At 37.8% G+C, this 20,482-nt stretch overlaps 1 protein-coding gene across 2 annotated transcripts; it reads left to right on the forward strand.

Moving 5' to 3' along the window:
- Positions 1-853: 853 nt before the first annotated feature.
- On the forward strand, positions 854-19,429 carry PLRG1 (pleiotropic regulator 1). Of its 2 annotated transcripts, XM_082633882.1 has the most exons (16): positions 854-1,441; positions 4,970-5,767; positions 7,141-7,247; positions 8,276-8,418; positions 9,121-9,174; positions 10,041-10,134; positions 10,349-10,430; positions 11,795-11,896; positions 12,634-12,726; positions 14,805-14,954; positions 15,045-15,146; positions 15,644-15,746; positions 16,467-16,575; positions 17,567-17,706; positions 18,179-18,372; positions 18,946-19,429. In XM_082633882.1, the coding sequence occupies exons 2-16, from the start codon at positions 5,759-5,761 to the stop codon at positions 19,003-19,005; spliced, it is 1,542 nt and encodes a 513-aa protein (XP_082490008.1). In that variant the 5' UTR covers positions 854-1,441; positions 4,970-5,758; the 3' UTR covers positions 19,006-19,429. The 2 variants fall into 2 exon arrangements, with proteins under 2 accessions (XP_082490008.1, XP_082490007.1); XM_082633881.1 differs by lacking the exon at positions 854-1,441 and having other exon boundaries at positions 4,185-5,767.
- The last annotated feature ends 1,053 nt before the right edge of the window (positions 19,430-20,482 follow it).

The raw sequence follows: 20,482 nt of genomic DNA on the forward strand, positions 1-20,482 counted from the left end.
TTCATTGAAACAGGTCTCGGATTCCAAGTTCTGATAATCATTTATCTGCTTTAAGTTTTACAGATGATGAAACAGAGTCTCAGAGAGGTTAGGTAAAGTACTCAAGGCATACAAGTAGTAAGTACTGGTAGCAGGACTTGACCCATGTCTGTCTGACCAGACAGTTCATGCTCTGTGCCTGTTAGACCATATTGCCCAACAAAATGCAAACATGATAAAGAATTGACCTGTACCTTTTTGGTTTGCTGTTGTCGTTGTTTTGGTCAGCTCTTTTTCTTAAGACTACAGTGTCTCAGACAGGCACTCCCATCCTTAGCCTTTATTTTCACTTACATTTTCACTGTAATATGTGGGTGTGGGTTGGATATTCATGTCTGTGTGAGAGGCATGGTTGATGCAGTGAATAATAACTATGAGTTTCTTTAACTCTACTTCTTGCTAGATTTTTTTATAGAGTTATATACAGCTCTACTAACATTTTAAAGTGCCTAATATTACAAAGGAAATTACCATGTTTTCAAAGAGAAGAAATGCATTTACAGAGATTCTGCTCGCTAAAATACTTAATTTTTTAAAAATGTTGTTGTCATTGGTGGAGGAGAAAGGGAGTACTATTTGTTCAGTTACGTTTTTAGATCAATAGTGCAGGGTTCTTCGCATTAGCTCATCCCCTTATGTAAGTCAAGGGCAGTAAATCAGTGACAGAAAAAAACAGAAATTATCTGTCCTGCCCAACAGCTCTCTGGCAAGAAGTGCAGACTTGCTAGCACTGAGGGTCAAGCATGTGTTGTTGCCACTTTTACTACTCAAGTCAGGCCCAGTTATAGCACACAAGGCATTCTGTGTTCATCACATATTTAAAGAACACCTACTTTGTGCTAGAGGCCAAGGATACTTTGGTCACCAAGAGAGACAAAAGCCCTGTCCTCATGAAGCTTTGTGTCTAGAAGGGAAGACAGAAAATAAAAACTACTTATATGTGCTGAACCTAAGACCCTGTGCTGAACCAGGAAAGGTGAGGCTTTGGGAACAGTAACTGAGGGACCCTAACCTCCTTCCAGCGGAAAAATGACTAGAAAGGAAAAGGCTTTTGGACTTGAAACTTGTGGTTTGAATGACGGTGTGGTTTACATCAGACACCGGCCACATGATAGGTACTTCACGAATATCTGTTGAACTAGTTTGTGAACATAGAATGAGTGAATGATTGAATAAATAAAATGAAATACTGATTCTCTTTGTCTAAGAGGGTATAGGTTTTGAGAACCATATTAAATCATTGTTAGTCTCTGTATGTTTTTTTTTTCTTTTTGTCTTACCCTGAACCACAGTATGAGAACCACTATCCACGGGGAAATTAATACTGAAGAGTTGGAAGCCAGCTTGGACCAGAGCTTGATGGGCAAACCTGAGACTAATGTGACAGTGACAGCCATAACTGGTTAGCATCTGAAATGGGAAAGCACATTGCAGGGAAGAAGGGTAGGGCTAGCTCTGTCTCTTATGGAAAGTCTCCTTCTATTGACTTGGTAGATATCAGTTTGCTTTTCTTACGGAACCTGATACCATGGAAATAAGGAGAAAAATAGGACATTTTCTCCTTCAACCCAATGCCAATCACAGGAGCTAGAGAAAAGACAGAGATGCTCTTTTGCTTCTGTCACATTAGACTCAAAACCACAAAGGGTGTGACCAACACCAGTTGGAGTGCTGCTCCCTTCTCTTGGAATGACCCCTAAAATGCAGGAGTGGGGCTCCTGCAGTCCTGTTAGTATTGTGATACCCTGACCCTCTAGCCACAGGTGAGTGAGTAGGGTTAGATCCCTTACCCAAGCTAAGCCCTATCAGCTTCTCTCCCCCAGTTTTATGTTTGCAAAGGAAATAAGCAAAGGAAATAATTAGGTTGATTGGCCTGATGTCATATTCATGGCAGCATTCTAGAGAGAAAGCCTACCAACTTCAGCAGCAGGAGCCACCAAAACTTCCAAACTTGATCATTTGATTCTTCTGCCAAATCTGAGACACCTGATTGTTCTTTTAAATAGTACCCCCCATTATTTTTTGGTAAGTTAATGGCAGGGGAGTACTATTTAAAAGGTAAGTCAGGGCTTCCCTGGTGGTGCAGTGGTTAAGAATCCGCCTGCCAATGCAGGGGACACGGGTTCGAGCCCTGGTCCGGGAAGATCCCACATGCCGCGGAGCAACTAAGCCTGTGCGCCACAATTACTGAGCCTGAGCTCTAGAGCCCACGAGCCACAACTCCTGAAGCCCAGGCGCCTAGAGCCCGTGCTCTGCAACAAGAGAAGCCACCGCAATGAGAAGCCCGCGCACCACAATGAAGAGTAGCCCCCGCTCGTCACAACTAGAGAAAGCCCGCACACAGCAACACGAGTCATGTACCACAATGTTCATTGCAGCTCTATTTACAATAGCCAGGAGATGGAAGCAACCTAAGTGTCCATCAACATTTGATTGGATAAAGAAGATGTGGCACATATATACCATGGAATATTACTCAGCCATAAAAGGAAATGAAATTGAGTTATTTGTAGTGAGGTGGGTGGACCTAGAGACTGTTATACAGAGTGAAGTAAGTCAGAAAGAGAAAAATAAATACCGTATGCTAACACATATATATGGCATCTAAAAAAAAAAAAAGGTTCTGAAGAACCTAGGGGCAGGAAAGGAATAAAGAGGCAGATGTAGAGAATGGACTTGAGGACACAGGGAGGGGGAAGGGTAAGCTGGGATGAAGTGAGAGAGTGGCATGGACTTATATATACTAACAAATGTAAGATAGCTAGTGGGAAGCAGCCGCATAGCACAGGGAGATCAGCTCGGTGCTTTGTGACCACCTAGAGGGGTGGGATAGGGAGGGTGGGAGGGAGATGCAGGAGGGAGGAGATATGGGGATATATGTATATGTACAGCTGATTCACTTTGTTATAAAGCAGAAACTAACACACCATTGTAAAGCAATTATACCCCAATAAAGATGTTAAAATAAAACAAAACAAAACAAAAAACAAACAACAACAAAAAAAACAAAGACCCAACGCAGCCAAAAATAAATAAATAAAATAAATAAATAAACCTCTAAAAGGTAAGTTAATTAATGGCTGAGATAGCTTCTGGGGTTTGCTGAACTATTTCAAAGGGAAAATTAAGATCAAATGTTTGGGAATCAAACTGAGTTTTTTAAAAAAGCATAAATCACACATTGGAAACAGAAGCTGTATTTTCACACAATACAATAAAGCACTTAAGGTGATTAAGTATATAGTACCAGTAGTAAAACTCTGTAGAAAATGAAAACTTTTTATTTGGAGTATTTTATAACATTCATTTAAAAAATCTTACACTATTTAATAAAAATGTCTTGAATTAAATTAACAGTATTTTCTATAAAGTATGCCCAAGATTAGATTAATGACATAACAGACATTTATAATTTTGAGTCTTCTGATCCAAGAATAAGGTATGCATTTTCATTGATTCAAATCTTCTGCTTTATGTCCCTTAAGCTTTTTTCATATGACTTGCATACTTTTCATTTATTGTTATGAGATTTTCCCCCATTATATGTTTTAACTGCATACATAAAAGCTATTGATTTTTGAAAGAGAATAAAGAGATGTCCTATATTGGTGAGTAAAAAAAAATTTAGCTTAGCTAACTAAAGGAGACTTTCCTTAAGATTTGTACTATTGGTTTCACCCAAACAGACTTAACAATATATATTAATAAAGTATTCACCATGTGTGCTTTTGGGAACAATCCTCCTACGCTTATGAAGAGCAGCAGTGACCCCTACTGCTCAAATAAGGCAGCTCTAGGTGTCAGCCAGGACAGGGATTCTTTTTTTTTTTTTTTTTTTTTTTTTTTTTTAATTTTTATTGGAGTATAGTTGATTCACAATGTTGTGTTAGTTTCAGGTGTACAACAAAGTGAATCTGTTATAAATATACATCTAACCACTCTTTTTAAGATTCTTTTCCCATATAGGCCATTACAGAGTATTGAGTAGAGTTCACTGTACTATACAGTAGGTCCTTATTAGTTATATATTTTATATATAGTAGTGTGTATATGTCAATCCCATCTTCCAATTTATCCCTCCCCCTTCCCTGGTAACCATAAGTTTATTTTCTACATCTGTAACTCTATTTCTGTTTTGTAGATAAGTTCATTTGTATCCTTTTTTTTCAGATTCCATATATAAGCGATATCATACGATATTTGTTTTTCTCTGTCTGACTTACTTCACTCAATATGACAATCCATGTTGATGCAAATGGCATTATTTTGTTTTCTTATGGCTGAGTAATATTCCACTGTATACATGTACCACATCTTTATCTATATTGCCATAGATATATTAGAATCTTGCTTACCTTTCTATAATTTTATTGCCCTTTGCTGGTCATGTTCTTTTGGATAGTTATTTCTATCTATAGGTAAGGTATACTCTGATTTATTTTCCCAAGTACATATTTTATAATTATGGAATTTCCTTGCAAGGCCTACCATCAGTGGTCACTGCTATAGAAAATCAGTTCTTAAGGCCAAACTTACACTCAAATTCAGAGATGATTGTATTTTCAAATAGAAGGATGGCCTTAATTTTTGTAATGAATTAAAAATTAATTCCTAAATGAGATGATCAATTCACATTGCTATACTTTTGATAGATTTTTCTCTCTCTCAAAGTATACACAACATGCTTTGGTGACAAGATCTGTGGAAACTGACTAAGGTTAAAGAACAAGCAGAGCCAGTAAAATGCTTGTCTATTCAAGTTTGCAAATGTCCAGTTCCATCAATTTTCCTTCTTATGTGGAAAAATAGGCATGACTGATCACAAACTGCAGATTTTATCTGGGTATAAAACAAAATGCCAATCCTTTGGCACCAGTCTGTATACACACAAAAATGGCTAAAGTCTTCAGTTGTGTTTTTCTTCCACCAGCTTTGACAAACTGTACCCTGGCATTGTTGAAGCCACATTCATCATCAGACAACGAGGAAATGGCCAAGAGTTATGCCATTGTTGGGATATTGGAAAAAAAATTATGCTGGCTGAAAATAAATTTGAGATTTTGCCATATGCTGTTAAAGCCAAAATCTTTTGCAAAATTTCTCAAATTGAAACCATTCCGCAATATTCACTCAACAAGTGTTTAATGGACAGTGTAAGTGGAATTGTTTTTAGGCACCAAGACTACAAAGATTTCTAAATGCTTCCAGCCAAATTGAGCCAAGTAGCGGAATCAGGCGACAAAAATCACGGAGGCGACCCCCGAAGAAAGCAAGGAGGGGTAAGAGCCTTCGCGCTCTCTCCGGACCTTCCCTAGAACTGACTGCTGAGGTTGTCTGAAAAAAAAAAAGTATTAAGATTCCAGAGAACAGAGTGCAAACAACCACAGCCCTAAACCAAAATATTTAAGGCTGAGAGTAAGGCAGAAAACGATATTATCTCAAGACTTCTGCAGAAGCGAGTAAAACCTTTACTACCGCGATTCCGGTAGCTTCCGCCCCGCAGTCCCGAAGCTCCGCCCCACAGGCGGCCCCCGAGGAGAAAAGCCCGCCCTTTGGCCCCAGACTGCCTCGGGCCACCAACGCGCGTGCGCAGAGTCTTACGTCACATCCGGCGCCAGGACGCCCGATTCAGGAAGGGGCCGAGTAGTTGTGGCGGCGGTTTCCGTTCTGTTGGTTGGTGTTTCTTCCTTGCCGGAGCGACTGGGTAGACCGCGGCGTCATGGTCGAGGTAAAGTGACACTTGGGTGCCCAGGGGCCATCTGTTCTGGATTATTTTTCTTTGGCGGCGGGCGTGAGGGATCGAGGGTGCTGGGAGTCATGGGAGAGTAGCGGCTGCGAGGGGAGGCTGTTTGGCCGAGGCCGGGTAGTCTCTTAAGGTTTTTAGGGAGGCAGAGAAGCCGGATGAGAGCACAAGTTGGAGGTTCTGTCTGGGCGGGAAGCCTGAGATAATTCCTCCAGTTTCATTTGGCCCTTGGGCACTTGAGCTGGGCACTGTCCTCTGAGGCGGGGTTTCTGTCGATGTTCGACCAGTGGTACTCTCTGCCTGCTGGGTCGAGTCAGTGGTTCTGTGTCTTAAAAAACTGGCGGTCTTCTCTGGTCTTCATTTTTTGTCTTACTAAAGCTCTTCCCCGGGAAAACCTGCCATTCTTGAATTTTTGCATTTTCCTCTAGCTTGAACAACTATTAGCAAACCTTGTACGTTTTATCTCAGAATTCTTGACTCTTGTCCAGGCCCACTGCCATCACATGAATTCAGACCATATCATCTTCCACCAGCGCTGATGCATTAGCTCTTAGGTGGTCTCCTTGCTTCTGTTTCTGTCACCCCTCCCCCACCCCCAGTAAATTGATCAGTTTAAAACGTAGGATGTTCGAGCTTTTCTTGCTTAAGACCCTTTAGTGGCCCTGTGTATCTAGAGCAAAAATACAGACTGTTGCAATGGTATAAAAAAAAACTTATCTAGACCTTGTCTATCCTTACAACCTCATCTTGCATCATCAACCCACCCTTTCACCGAACATACACAGCTGTACTGAATGAAGCTTCTGGCATTATTTCGGTTACCGAACGCCTTTGTATTTACATGGCCTTTTCTCTCTGCCTGGATTGTTCTTACCTCTATTTTGTGCAAGGCTAACTCCCTCTCTGCTTAGCTGCCTCAGAGAGATCTTTCATTACCACCCTAAGGTCTTCTTCTGTCCTCTGTCTCAGCCCCCTGCTTGTTTCCTTCATAGCACTTATTAAAATGTGGAGTTACTTTGTTTATTTTTATTTGCCTGTTTCCTCTTGAGCACAGGGACCGTGGCTGCCTTTCATCAGTCTGTTGTTAGTTTCTAGCACAATACCTGCCACTCAGTTAGTAGGAGTTCAGTAAATATTTATTGAGTAAATGACTAATCTCAGGCATCACTCAGCTGGTATACCTGGGGCTCTGGCCCAAGAGGAGCCAGCCTCTTCTCTGAACTTGACTCCTATAGCTTGCTACAGATAGCTGTGGTGAGTGGTACAAAGCTTTTTACATATTTAAACATGTAAAGTGTATAACTAATTTGACTTTAGTTTAGGTTAGCTAGATATGTAATGATACTCTTCTGTTCTAGGAGGTACAGAAACATTCTGTGCACACACTTGTGTTCAGGTCATTGAAGAGAACCCATGACATGTTTGTGGCTGATAATGGAAAACCTGTGCCTTTGGATGAAGAGAGGTAGGGATAGTTCCTTTTCAATTGCTAGAATATTTCAGCTTATGATATTGGGGGAAGAGAGCAGGGAGAGGGGAAGGTTTAAAGATTAGTAAGTAATACTAACTCATAGGATATCTATTCAGTAATGAGTGGTGTTTGGGCATAATTTAAGCTGATTTAACTTTATTTTTTTGGCCTTTTACAGTAAAAGTCCCATTAGTTAATTGCATTTTACAAATACCCAGTAATTAGGAGAGTTCCCTTTTAGGCGTTATATTTTACAATCCATCACTTTGTATGTGCTTTCAGCTTCCTGCTGCTCTCAGAGCCTTGCTGAGCTGAAATTGTACCTGGCCAGTACCTCCACTCCCATCTTTTCTCGTTAGTATGATGAAGAGTTTTGAGTGGTGGCATATTTTTGGTTCTACATCTCCAGCTCCAGCCTGGGATTGCATTATGTGCAGTGTTCCTTCTTTGTCCTTTACGCTTCTTTTAAAATCTACCCAATTCCTCAAACAAGCATTTATATTTAATTTACCAAGTGGACTATCCTTAAAAGTAGCATAATAAGTGCATTTGTTTCTAAAATGCTGAATTAAGTACTTGGATTAGTTTGAACTAATTTTTCTAGGTATATCCAGGAAAGGTTACTATAGGAGCTTTGACAGTATTTTTATACTTAGACTTTGAAGGAAAGTATACTGACTTTGAGGTTTTTTAAAGGATATATTAGTTTCTGTATATTTTAAAATCAGTTAGACCTTTGATAAATCAACATGAAAGTTTTTATATAATTGGTTAACAAACTAAACTGTTACTTGACTTAATGGATGCTGTGTGGTAGATTGTGAACAAAATGTGGAAATGCACTTGGAAATTTTTTAAAATGTTGTTTAACTTTAAAATCTTAATAGTAACTTTTTCTACGTGATTAGGCAAACTTAAGCTACGTAAAAACTTGTTTCCTGGCTATCTGTGAATGTATTTACGTTGGTGAATATATTTAAAGTACTCAAAGATACATTTTTATGTTTATAATTTTTAAATAGTCACAAACGAAAAATGGCAATCAAGCTGCGGAATGAGTATGGTCCTGTGTTGCATATGCCTACTTCAAAAGAAAATCTTAAAGAGAAAGGCCCTCAGAATGCATCAGATTCATATGGACACAAACAGTATCCTGCCAATCAAGGTGAGTATGGCATTGTCAGAAATGTCAGGATTTATATGTGAATTTTAAAAATAGAAAAATGAAATGTCTTATTAGTGCTTCTTCTGGACGGACTTATTAGAACCATACCCTATTTAACGCTTGATTTCCTCATTGGAGTAGTGAGTGAGATTATTGGTTTGGTTGGTGAATTTTTCCCTTATAGGAAATTAAAACAGTGGTATAATGATGGCAGAAATTCTTAGGATATAGAGATAGTCATAGTGGAGACTAAAGGAAAAATTCCTAACCTGTGGGGAATTTTTCTTTCATCTGTCTGTTTTGGTTATAATTCAGAAAGATCATATTAAGTACTAAAATTGTAGTGAATAAAGATAATCCAAGATTCCACAGGAAAACCATTTGTTTGGAAGATAAACCTGAGTGCATTATTACTTGATAAGATGACCTCTCTACACACCATTGCTATATAGCAAATGTACAAGCTTTCTTGACATCACATCAGCAAATGATCAAGGAACTACCTGTGTACATCGTCTTCAGAAGGCAAAACAAAAATGATCAACTTACCTTATTTCTGAGGCTTGGGCTTAGTTGGGAAAATTTGAGATATCCAGTTGATAATTTAATATTATTTAATTCATTAAAAGACGTGATACTTGTATATAAGATAATTTTGCCACAGATGAATTTTCTTTTTGTCTCTCTCTCTTTTTTTAATAGGACAAGAAGTTGAATATTTGGTGACAGGTACACATCCATATCCACCAGGACCTGGTAAGTAGCTGTCATATTTGAAAATGTCTTATTGTCACTTACATTTCCATGACTGAGCCAATAATATGATTCCCACTGCCTGTAAAATATAAGATAAGCTCAGTAACCAGGCATCCAGGCATAGCTGTTTAGATAATAATTAACTAAGTTTCACATGCATTCATTCAGCAAATGTTCTTAAGCACCTATTTTTTTTCAGGCACTGTACTAAGAATTCAAAGACAATAAGACTGCTCCAGGCTAAGACAAGCTTATTACCTGGAAGTTTAGTCAGACACATAAATATCACGAAGCTTATAAAAGTTAGAAGTGTTAGTATAGAAGCAGGTATGATAGAAACATATCCTGAGTGTGTTGTATGTGAAGAGGAATTAGCACACAAATGGAGTGGCCAGTATAACAGGGTGGAGGACAAAAAGCTTAGTATATCCAGGTTCTAGTAATTTTAGAGGACGGAGTTCACCATATTCAAAGTATAGATGAATTGGTGCTTCTTGTTGCAGGAATTTACATTTACCCTTCGAAACATTCTGTTAGTATTTGGGGAACTGCTTAATTTTTATATTTGAAGGTAATATCCCAAATAATAGAAATTTAACTTTACTATCTTGGGCTATGTTAATATTAAGCTGTTTTGATTAAATATATGAGATAAATTTGAGATATATGTTGTTGGGCAATATTTATTGTAAAAGAATAAGAAACAAAAGACCTACAAAATGTAATAAAAATTTTTGTAATATCACCACCTAGAGATAATCACCATTACCTATTTGTTATGTTTTCCTCCACTATTTTATTGTAAATGCATGTAAATGGAAGCAAAGATAGATACCAAAAGGAGTTGATTTTTTTTATTTCAACAGGGGTTGCTTTGACAGCGGACACTAAGATCCAAAGAATGCCAAGTGAATCAGCTGCACAGTCCTTAGCTGTGGCATTACCTACTTCTCAAGCTAGGTAGGAGATATTATGCTTCTAAATAACAAAGATTTTGAAAGCATAGTTTACTGTTCACATTTTTTCTCATTTTTAAATTTGTTTTTTGTAGTTACATATTATATGACATTTTCCTTTACCAGTGCTTACAAAAACTTAAAATATAGAGTCAGTCCTCCAGAACACCTGACTGGAGACGTTAATTACTTAGAATATGGTGTTTCTTTTGCCTCAGGGTCGATGCAAACCGTAGTGCACCTGCTGGAGGTGAATACCGACACCCTGGGGCTTCTGACCGGTCACAGCCTGCAGGGGCAGTAAGTTGTCTGTGTCAAATCACATCACACTGTGGGTTTCTGACTTTAACATTTTGCCTATTTCCCTTTATTCCAAGATTCTTACCTTAAATATTAAATAAATGAACATTTTCCTTGGACTTGTTCAAGTGAACAGCGGCCTGAGCTAGTTGCTAATATTTCATAGCCCTAAAATTTAAGTTGCTAGTGAATTGACAAAATAATTTAAAGTTCTGTTAATTCTGTGTCTACTTGCACGTTGGACATAACATTTATTTTGATGAAGATAATGTGATGAAGCTCTTTATTACCCACTATTAAAAAGGCAAGCACGATTATTCGGAAGCTTGTATTAGTACGTGTTAGATACGAAAGTGTTTTTTTTATTAAACTCTCAGTTGGTTTGTACGGTTAGAGTTGAGTGCTGTTAGTATCATAATATTCACAGGCTGTACAACTAACATCTTATAAATGAACATTTAGAAATATATTCTTTGTTAGTAAATGGCAGCTACTGTTGGTATTGGTGAAAGTGGTTATAGAAAGAAGAACTGAAAATATGCAGTTTGCTTTATTATGCTGTTACTTGAAGTGAGTGCAGTCTTTACTTCCTCAGTTCATTATGCAGTTGCTTTGTGAAGTGAATGAATTTGTAGTCCTCCTACCAGGGTCTTTAGCCTCCATTCACAGCATCTGCCCAGGCTTTCTGCCTCCTTAGGATATAACATAAGCTTCTTGAGGGCAGTAACTTTACAGGCTTCAGTGTTTTTTAGATGGATGGATAGGTGGATGCTAGCAGTATATGGTTATATCAGCTAGTATACCCTTTAAGATAGTATTGAAATACCTTTGTGGGAGATAAATAGAAGGAACTTTCAGTCTCTCCTTTGTAGTATGAAATCAACAATGTTAAAATATGACAAAAGCAATGGCATTGATCCACATATATTTACTTAGATAATAATGAGAGCTTACATTTAGCATTTACTACTCTGTTACAGTCTTCATAATAACTGTATGAGGTAGTTGCTGTTATTTCCATTTTACTAATGAGGCACAGAGGTTACATAATTTATACCCAAGGTCATTAGCTAGTAATGGACAGAGTTGGGTTTTGAACCCGTGCACAGTGATACGTGCTCTCAACGTTCTGCCTCTCTGAGATTTTTTAATTGTTTTTTAAAGTTAAAATTAACATACGGAAAATATAGTTCTGATCGGAAGTCTTAGACTCATTTTCTAGGTATGCAGGTATTTTTCAGATATCTTTTTTTCTTTACTTAAGGAAAAAAACTTTCATAAATCCTTTGACTTTCCATTTTTGAATTGATAACATGAAACCTTAGGTAAGATATCTTTTAATAATTAATCTATTCTATATCTAGGTTGTTATGGACGGTGGCAATGCCAAGAACTCCGCACTGATGGCTAAAAAAGCCCCTACGATGCCGAAACCTCAGTGGCACCCACCGTGGAAACTCTACAGAGTGAGTGAATCTGTATATTATTCCACTACATGAAACATGATCACTGCTTTCCAGTTAAACAAGAGCCGAGGAGTGGAATAAGGAGGAAACAGAGTGAATATGAGGGCTGGTAGAGTGATCTGAGGTGGGGTGGAGGGAGGGGCTTAGACAGTATCTTAAAAGATACCTTGGGAAGGAGACTTCATTAAATGGAAGCTATACTTGTATTTTGTATAAACTACAGTATAAAATATTGATAGAAGGCTACTAAATGGAGAGCAGACAAAATAAATTCAGGAAAGTGTTCAAGGTGTTCTATGTGAAGGCCAAGGAGAAAATCCATGCATCAGGACATTCTGTGGCCCTACCAATTATCTTTTTAATTATAGTAAATTGAAATGATTCAAAATGTACCAAATCTAAAATAAAATGTAAATAGTAGGAAACATACAGCTAGACAAATTATCATACCTTAGAATAGACTTTCTTTTGGTGTATAGATCTAATAAATCTTAATAGATATATAAATTTGGGTAACCACTACCACAATCTGGATAATAGAAGTTCCATTGATTCAAAAACACCCCTGTGCTGTTTTCTTATATCCTTTCTCACCCCTGCCAACCATTCATCTTTTTTCGATCACTGTAGTTGTGCTCTTCAGTTGTATCATATTTAACATAAGTGTGATGAGTTGAAATTGAATAAACTTTAGCTTCTGTGTAGTGAGCCTGCTCATTCTACCTTTTTAAATACAGGTGATCAGTGGGCATCTTGGCTGGGTTCGATGTATTGCTGTGGAACCTGGAAACCAGTGGTTTGTTACTGGATCTGCTGACAGAACTATAAAGGTAATAAGGAAGGAAGAAAAATGTAAACACGATTTTGTGTTTGCCATGTAATTTTAATGTTTTATTTCCTCTGGTGGGAATTGCTGTTCTAGTTCTCTGATTTCTTAGACCTGAGTGTGGAGTAAAATTTATTATCTATACCAGTTAAAAGTCCCAAATAGGGCTTCCCTGGTGGTGCATTGGTTAAGAATCCACCTGCCAATGCAGGGGACATCGGTTCGAGCCCTGGTCCAGGAAGATCCCACATGCTGTGGAGCAACTAAGTCTCTGTGCCACAACTACTGAGCCTGCGCTCTAGAGCCCACGAGCCACAACCACTGAGCCCGTGCGCCTAGAGCCCATGCTCTGCAACAAGACAAGCCACCGCAATGAGAAGCCCACGCACCACAATGAAGAGTAGCCCCTGCTCACCGCAACTAGAGAAAGCCGGCGTGCAGCAATGAAGGCTCAACGCAGCCAAAAATAAATAAAATAAATAAATTTAAAAAAAAAAGTCTCAAATAAATATCTGTTTGAAAAGTGGTATTTAAGCAACAGTTTTTTTTCCAAATAGTACACGCTGACTATTTATAACTAATTCCTTCATATTTTTTTCTCCTTCTGGTTACACAATTAAAGCATGCTTATCTATAAAAAATGTGGAAAATGTAAAGGAGTATAAAAGAATATAGACCCAGGGCTTCCCTGGTGGCGCAGTGGTTAAGAGTCCGCCTGCCATTGCAGGGGACCTGGGTTCGAGCCCTGGTCCAGGAAGATCCCACATGCCTCAGAGCAGCTAAGCCCCCATGCTACAACAAAGAGTAGCCCCCACTCGCTGCAACTAGAGAAAGCCTGCGCGCAGCAATGAAGACCCAACGCAGCCAAAAAGAAAGAAAGAAAGAAAAGAAAAAGAATATAGACCCATACATAACCTACCGCTGTCAGATATTTGAATTTTCTTTTTAACATTTATTTCTGTGTATGTGTATCTGCATTTTCTTCTGATTGTTTTTCCTGTGTATGTAAATGTGTATCTTTTAAAAATCATGATTGATATGTAATTTTGTTCCCAGCTTTTTTTCAGTTAATATTGTGTCAAAGGCATATTCCTGTCAAAAACTGAACATCTTTTTTAAAAATTTATTTTAAGTATAGTTGATTTACAATATGTTAATTGCTGTTGTACAGCAAAGTGATTCAGTTATGCATATATATACATTCTTTCTCATATTCTTTTCCGTTATGGTTTATCACAGGATATTGAATATAGTTCCCTGTGCTATACAGTAGGACCTTGTTACATATTCATTCTATATATTGTGGTTTGCATCTGCTAATCCCAAACTCCCAATCCATTCCTCTCCTGAACATTTTTTTAAATGGTTCCATAGTATTATATCATTTAGATATTCTATAATCTGTTTTCCTTTTGTTAGGCATTAAAGCTTTTTAGTTTCCTGATTTTTCACTAACAAAAGTAACGCTGTAATTAATATGTGCCTAAAGCGCTTTTTCTGTATTTTAAAGTGTTTTGTTATGATAGTTTCCCAGAAAAAAGTATTAAAGGTCAGACATTCTTGAAGTTGACACCCAAAGTTAAAAATTATTTTCCAAAATGGGTGAATTGATACTTGCAGCATGCGAGAGGATCCTTTTCAGCACATTGCTTGTGTCTTTTAAAAAATATTTACTATTGTGATAAGCAGAAGTGCATATCTTTCAAAAACTGTGTATATAAAATTTATAGTGATGTTGAAGTTTTTGATACCTTTATTTGCTACTTTTAGGGTTTTTTTTTTTAAGTTGATGCCATCCTTGACTAATTTAATACCTCAGTATTCATACTTTTACTATCAGTGATATCCTTTATATATTAAGAATATTAACTTTTTGTCATCTACGCAAATATTTTCCCAGTTTGATCTTGCCCTTTAATTCTCTTTTCCCTGATTTTATTTTTGGTGATGGGGTCATTTTGCAAACTTTCATATTTTTATGTGTTTTTATCTTTCACTTTTTGAAGACAATTTTAACATCAAGATTCTAAAAATTTGCTTTGGAATAATAAACAAGAAAAATTAAATATTTTTTTATTGCAGATCTGGGACTTGGCTAGTGGCAAGTTAAAACTGTCATTAACTGGGCACATCAGTACGGTGCGTGGTGTGATAGTGAGCACGAGGAGCCCGTACCTGTTCTCCTGTGGAGAAGACAAACAAGTCAAATGCTGGGATCTTGAGTATAATAAGGTAAGCATGAAGTTAAGGATTGGAGACATTATGAGCCCCTGTTTATCTTCCTAATTGTAGAAATTTTAACTTTCTTTCTTTATTTTTTAGGTTATAAGGCACTATCACGGACATCTGAGTGCAGTGTATGGTTTAGATCTGCACCCAACAATCGACGTGCTGGTGACCTGTAGCCGAGACTCAACTGCACGGGTAAATGGAATAGAGCTGATTTGTACATATATTGCATCTTACAGTATGCTTATTTGGTCCTAAAGTCATGTATTTTTTGATAGAGAATTTAAAGATAGTTGCCTTGACACATCAGTACCCTACCTAGTCTTCATCTTCTGAGTTCTGTGGCCCCACTATGTCTATAATTGGGAGGCCCCGCCCCTGACATGCAACCTCTCACATGCCAGTCTATCACCACAGCTGTGGTCCATTAGCTGTTTCATTCAGTAGCCCCATTATACCCATTCTAGTCAGTAGGTCCCCTGATCTTGTAGCTTTTTTCCCCATTGGCTGCCTCCTATCTGCATTCCCCAGCCAGCTTACAGGTGATTATTTCATTTACTCACTTTCTTCATTATATTCAAGGCAGGCACACAAAGTTGTCGAGTAGATTCCCAGGCTTGCATTGATCTAGTTACCTGCCTGAGATATGAATACCTGTTCTCTTTGGTGGTATGTCTGTTGTGTTTTGATAGATATGGGATGTGAGAACTAAAGCCAGTGTACACACGTTATCTGGACATACTAATGCAGTGGCTACAGTGAGGTGTCAAGCTGCGGAACCACAAATTATTACTGGTATGATTGATACTTTTCAAGTTTACAGTATATTCATATCAGAGTGCATTATGATTATATACTTTTCATATTTACTATGACTTGCTTTGTGTTGTATATACAGTGTTTCTGTGTGCACTTGAAATTTTTTGTGGTAACATTTCATCCCATTGTTTTTATCTCATACTTTTTACATATCATAGAATCTTTGTATCAGGTAATGTCTGACTAGAAAATAGTGCTATTAGATACAACTAAGCATTGTTTTATAGTATCAAAATTACCGGTCTAGGAAATTAAAGTTAGAAGACAAAATACTCTCAGACTTTTAGAGCTGGTTTGAGTCTTGTTTTGCTTAAAGTATGGTTAATAACATTGAATCTTCAAGACTAGAAAATAATTCCTTCCTGTGTGTTTTATTAACTAAATGATTATTAGAGTTTTCTCCTTTCTCTCCACTAGGGGATGACATCATGTATTTGTTTTATTTGTTATTCAGATTTTTTCTAGTTATTCAGATGACAGTGCAACAAGTGTTTATTACATTCTTTTAATAATTAAACTTAAAATCAACCAAATATTTTGGAACTATAGAAAACAATTAGCCAAGAGTTAATATGACTTTTATTTCATATATATATGTCTGTGGAAGAATGCTTCCAATTTTATTATATTTAACTTTCACATTCTTTTTTTCTGATCTGTGTGTATCTTGGGGATGTGTGTGTATTCTCCTTACAGGAAGCCATGACACTACAATACGATTATGGGATTTGGTGGCTGGAAAAACAAGAGTCACATTAACAAATCACAAAAAATCAGTCAGGGCTGTGGTTTTACATCCAAGACAGTAAGTGTGTTTTCCTAAGCAGCTTCTCTTCTTTCTTCAGTTCTTAGTATAATACAGAAATATCAACATGAATACTACTTTGGTAGTCATTTAGCCACTGTCATTTTTTCACCTGTGCCACATATGAACATGCATTTCTTTTATTTTCCTTGTGTAGTATTTGCTTCATGGCCTCTATAAGACAAGGGAAGCTTTCTACATGGTGAAAATGATGTCAAATGAGATAATACGAATAAATCATGGTTAAAAGTCGCATGTCATAATCGAAGCTAATAGCGCTATTTAATGTTATGGACGTAAATATTATTAGGCGCTGAGCTATACATAGAATAGTTAATTCTGAAGGAAGAAGTTAATATAATCGGAAAAAATAGTAGTAATCATGAACATTATAGTCAGAGTATCCTGAGAAATGGAGCATAGTACCACAACCTGTTGTCTATGAAACTATATCACCTGGCACTTTCCTGGTCACAGTCATATCTTGCTTCTCCTCCTCTCTTTCCCACTCTCCCTTACCTTTATTTTCACTCTTGTCCTTCCTCCCTTTCCCTGTCTTCCTCATTCCCTTTATTCCTCCCCCTCCCTTTCTCTCTTCCTCTTGCCTCTTTCTTTCGTTTTCTCCCTTCTTGTTCTGTCTCTCTCTCCTCTCTCTGGCTTTCTCTCTTTCTTGAAAATAGCTACATCACCCCTTGCCCTTTATGTGAGTTTAGGGGTTTGTATGTTTATTGCTTTAGCTTAGTGTAGAGCATCGGGGAAATGAGAGGAAAATAAAACTCCAATGTAGGACTTAACGTACATTTAAAATAATTTAAAAATCTGATGTAACTTGGAACAAATATCTTGATATTTTTATCTCTTGGTATGATGATAATATTTTGCTAAAACTGCATAGATCCTGACTACACATGCAAAATACAACCATAATCAGATTTTTAAAAATACACCATTGTATTTAACTTGGTTTACTTTATTCTTTATCTTATTTCAGTTACACGTTTGCATCTGGTTCTCCAGATAACATAAAACAGTGGAAATTCCCCGATGGAAGTTTCATTCAAAATCTTTCTGGTCACAATGCTATTATTAATACACTGACAGTAAATTCTGATGGAGTGCTTGTATCTGGAGGTAAAATAAGATTTTTATGATAAATATGTTTTAGTCTGTCATTTTTATCTTTTAGTGAGTAAAATTTCTAAGTCATCACACCTAAGTATTATAGCAGAACTTGCCTGTTTTAACGTTTGTTTGAATGTTCACGTGTTCATGCATATTCATAATGCACATAGCATATTTCATAGTTTAGCTCTCTTTAAGTTCCCACATTGATAAATCTAAGGGGTTTATGCCAGAAATCGCCTAAAGTTCGGTTGTGTGTTCTGGAGTTGAATGTCGTTTTGTGGTGCTTTTTGAGATCTATAATAAATTCTGAATTAAGTACAAATGAAAGTAGACAAACTGATATTAAGAGGAGCTTGAGTGCCTGCATTTTATATATCTTTGTAGTAGTGACTGCAGTTACTACTGTGGTGCTTAATAAACATTTGTCAAGCTGAATTGTTGAGAGGACACCAGGTTTAACTATATCTTTCCCTTTAAGCTGACAATGGCACTATGCATCTTTGGGACTGGAGAACTGGCTACAATTTCCAGAGAGTTCATGCAGCAGTGCAGCCTGGGTCTTTGGACAGTGAGTCAGGAATATTTGCTTGTGCTTTTGATCAGTCTGAAAGTCGGTTATTAACAGCTGAAGCTGATAAAACCATTAAAGTGTACAGAGAGGATGACACAGCGGTAAGATCTCTGTTTCATACACATTGTAAAGTATAATCGAATAAATCAGCCGTGCCAGCTTTGCAAGCGTTTTCTCATTTTAAAGTTACTGAAATTATCAGAAGGGAACGTAATCTTCATAATATTAAAGTATTTGTCATCTTGAATAGTGTCTGCTCATAGATTTCGTTATTGGTTTCATTGATGACAGCAAATCCATAGTTTTGATTTTATCTCAACGTTCCTTATTAGAGTTATTGGGAAAATCTTACACTAAGAATCACAGCAAATAAGTTGATTACTATGCAAATTCTAGAATCATAAGCTTTGGTGTTATTAGAATGTCTAAATAGCAATTTTATTTAAAATGAAAAACCGTAAACTGAATTTGTAGCGAATGCATTCATCCTTTGTTAGATTCAGATAATGCCAAAAGTTTGTCACTTATCTTAAAATTGTTAAAGAACTGCTAAATATATAATGCCAAGTAATATAATTTTGAATAAGTGCCGTATTTTTGTTAGAAAGAAACCTATTAAATATGAAGCAGACCAGAAATACTTTGTTTTAACTTACTTACTTTTCTATTTTTAGACAGAAGAAACTCATCCAGTCAGCTGGAAGCCAGAAATTATCAAGAGAAAGAGATTTTAATGTGGCGTTGTCTTCATGGTGGTTCCAGTTTTGTTTTTTGTTTCTTTTTTAGCTTGGTGTTGATGAGAATATCCAGTCATTTGTGCTCTGGCTAGGAATATAAAGCAAAAAGTCACATGCTTGAATCATTGCTTTTTCATATTTTACAATGAGCTGTCCTCTCCCCATGTTTTTATTTCTAAAATAAACAGTTTGAGATTCTAGGAGGAAAGGTGCAGATATCAAGCATATGTGGGTTTGTTGAACATAACTATCCTAAAGATAGAATGACTTATCACTTTTATTAAAACACACTTTTTTTTTTTTTTAACTTACAGAAGTGCTTGCTGTAGTAGGACATGTTTTGAGGGGAGCAGTCTTTTTAATCCCTTAAAAACTGGTGTCTGTGACTGATAATTTGGGATTAAAGGATTTGAAGCGTTAACTTCTGTATGTTTATTCCACAAACAGTTTGTGAGTGCATGTTCTGTAAAGTTCTGCACTAGATACTGTTCAGGAAGTAGACAGGTGAGATGTGTCTGTCTTTTAAGACAGGGGTCCCCAACCCCTGGGCCACGGACCGGTACAGGTCCACGGCCTGTTAGGAACCAGGCTGCATAGCAGGAGGTGAGCGGCGGGCAAGCCAGTGAAGCTTCATGTGTATTTACAGCCACTCCCTGTCACTGGCGTTACTGCCTGAGCTCCACCTCCTGTCAGATCAGCGGCGGCATTAGATTCTCATAGGAGCGCGAACTCTACCGTGAACTGCGCGTACAAGGGATCTAGGTTGCGCGCTCCTTATGAGAATCTAATGCCTGGTGATCTGAGGTGGAGCTGAGGGGGTGTTGCTAGCACTGGGGAGCGGCTGCAAATACAGATGATCATTAGCAGAGGGTTTGACTGCACGGAGACAATAAATCAATTGCTTGCAGACTCGTATCAAAACCCTATCAGTAGGGCTTCCCTGGTGGCACAGTGGTTGAGAGCCCGCCTGCCGATGCAGGGGACACGGGTTCGTGCCCCGGTCTGGGAAGATCCCACATGCCGCGGAGCGGCTAGGCCCGTGAGCCATGGCCGCTGAGCCTGCGCGTCCGGAGCCTGTGCTCCGCAACGGGAGAGGCCACAACAGTGAGAGGCCCGCGTACCATTACAAAAACAAACAACAACAAAAAAAAACCCTATCAGTGAGTGGCAAGTGAAAACAGGCTCAGGGTTCCCACTGACTTGTATAATTATTATATATTACAATGTAGTAATAATAGAAATAAAGTACACAATAAATGTAATGCGCTTGAATCATCCCAAAACTGCCCTTCTGACCCCATCCCAGTCCGTGGAAAAATTGTCTTCCTTGAAACTGGTCCCTGGTGCCAAAAAGGTCGGGGACCGCTGCTTTAAGACTTCCACTGTAGTAGCTTATTACAGAAATGCTGTCATAGAGGCACCAGCGAAAAGCCAGGGTAACACAGAGGAAAAGCCCATTTATTTTCCCTGAGGA

Source organism: Mesoplodon mirus, assembly GCF_964341445.2.
Source record: "Mesoplodon mirus genome assembly, chromosome: 2".
In the NCBI taxonomy this organism is placed as follows: Eukaryota; Metazoa; Chordata; class Mammalia; order Artiodactyla; family Ziphiidae; genus Mesoplodon; species Mesoplodon mirus.

Bases quoted from the DNA above. Each gene is read 5' to 3' on its own strand.
- PLRG1 (XM_082633882.1), top strand. The intron at 10,431-11,794 runs GTAAGTTGTCTG...TTCTATATCTAG, and splicing joins GGTCACAGCCTGCAGGGGCA to GTTGTTATGGACGGTGGCAA. The intron at 17,707-18,178 runs GTAAAATAAGAT...TTTCCCTTTAAG, and splicing joins TGGAGTGCTTGTATCTGGAG to CTGACAATGGCACTATGCAT.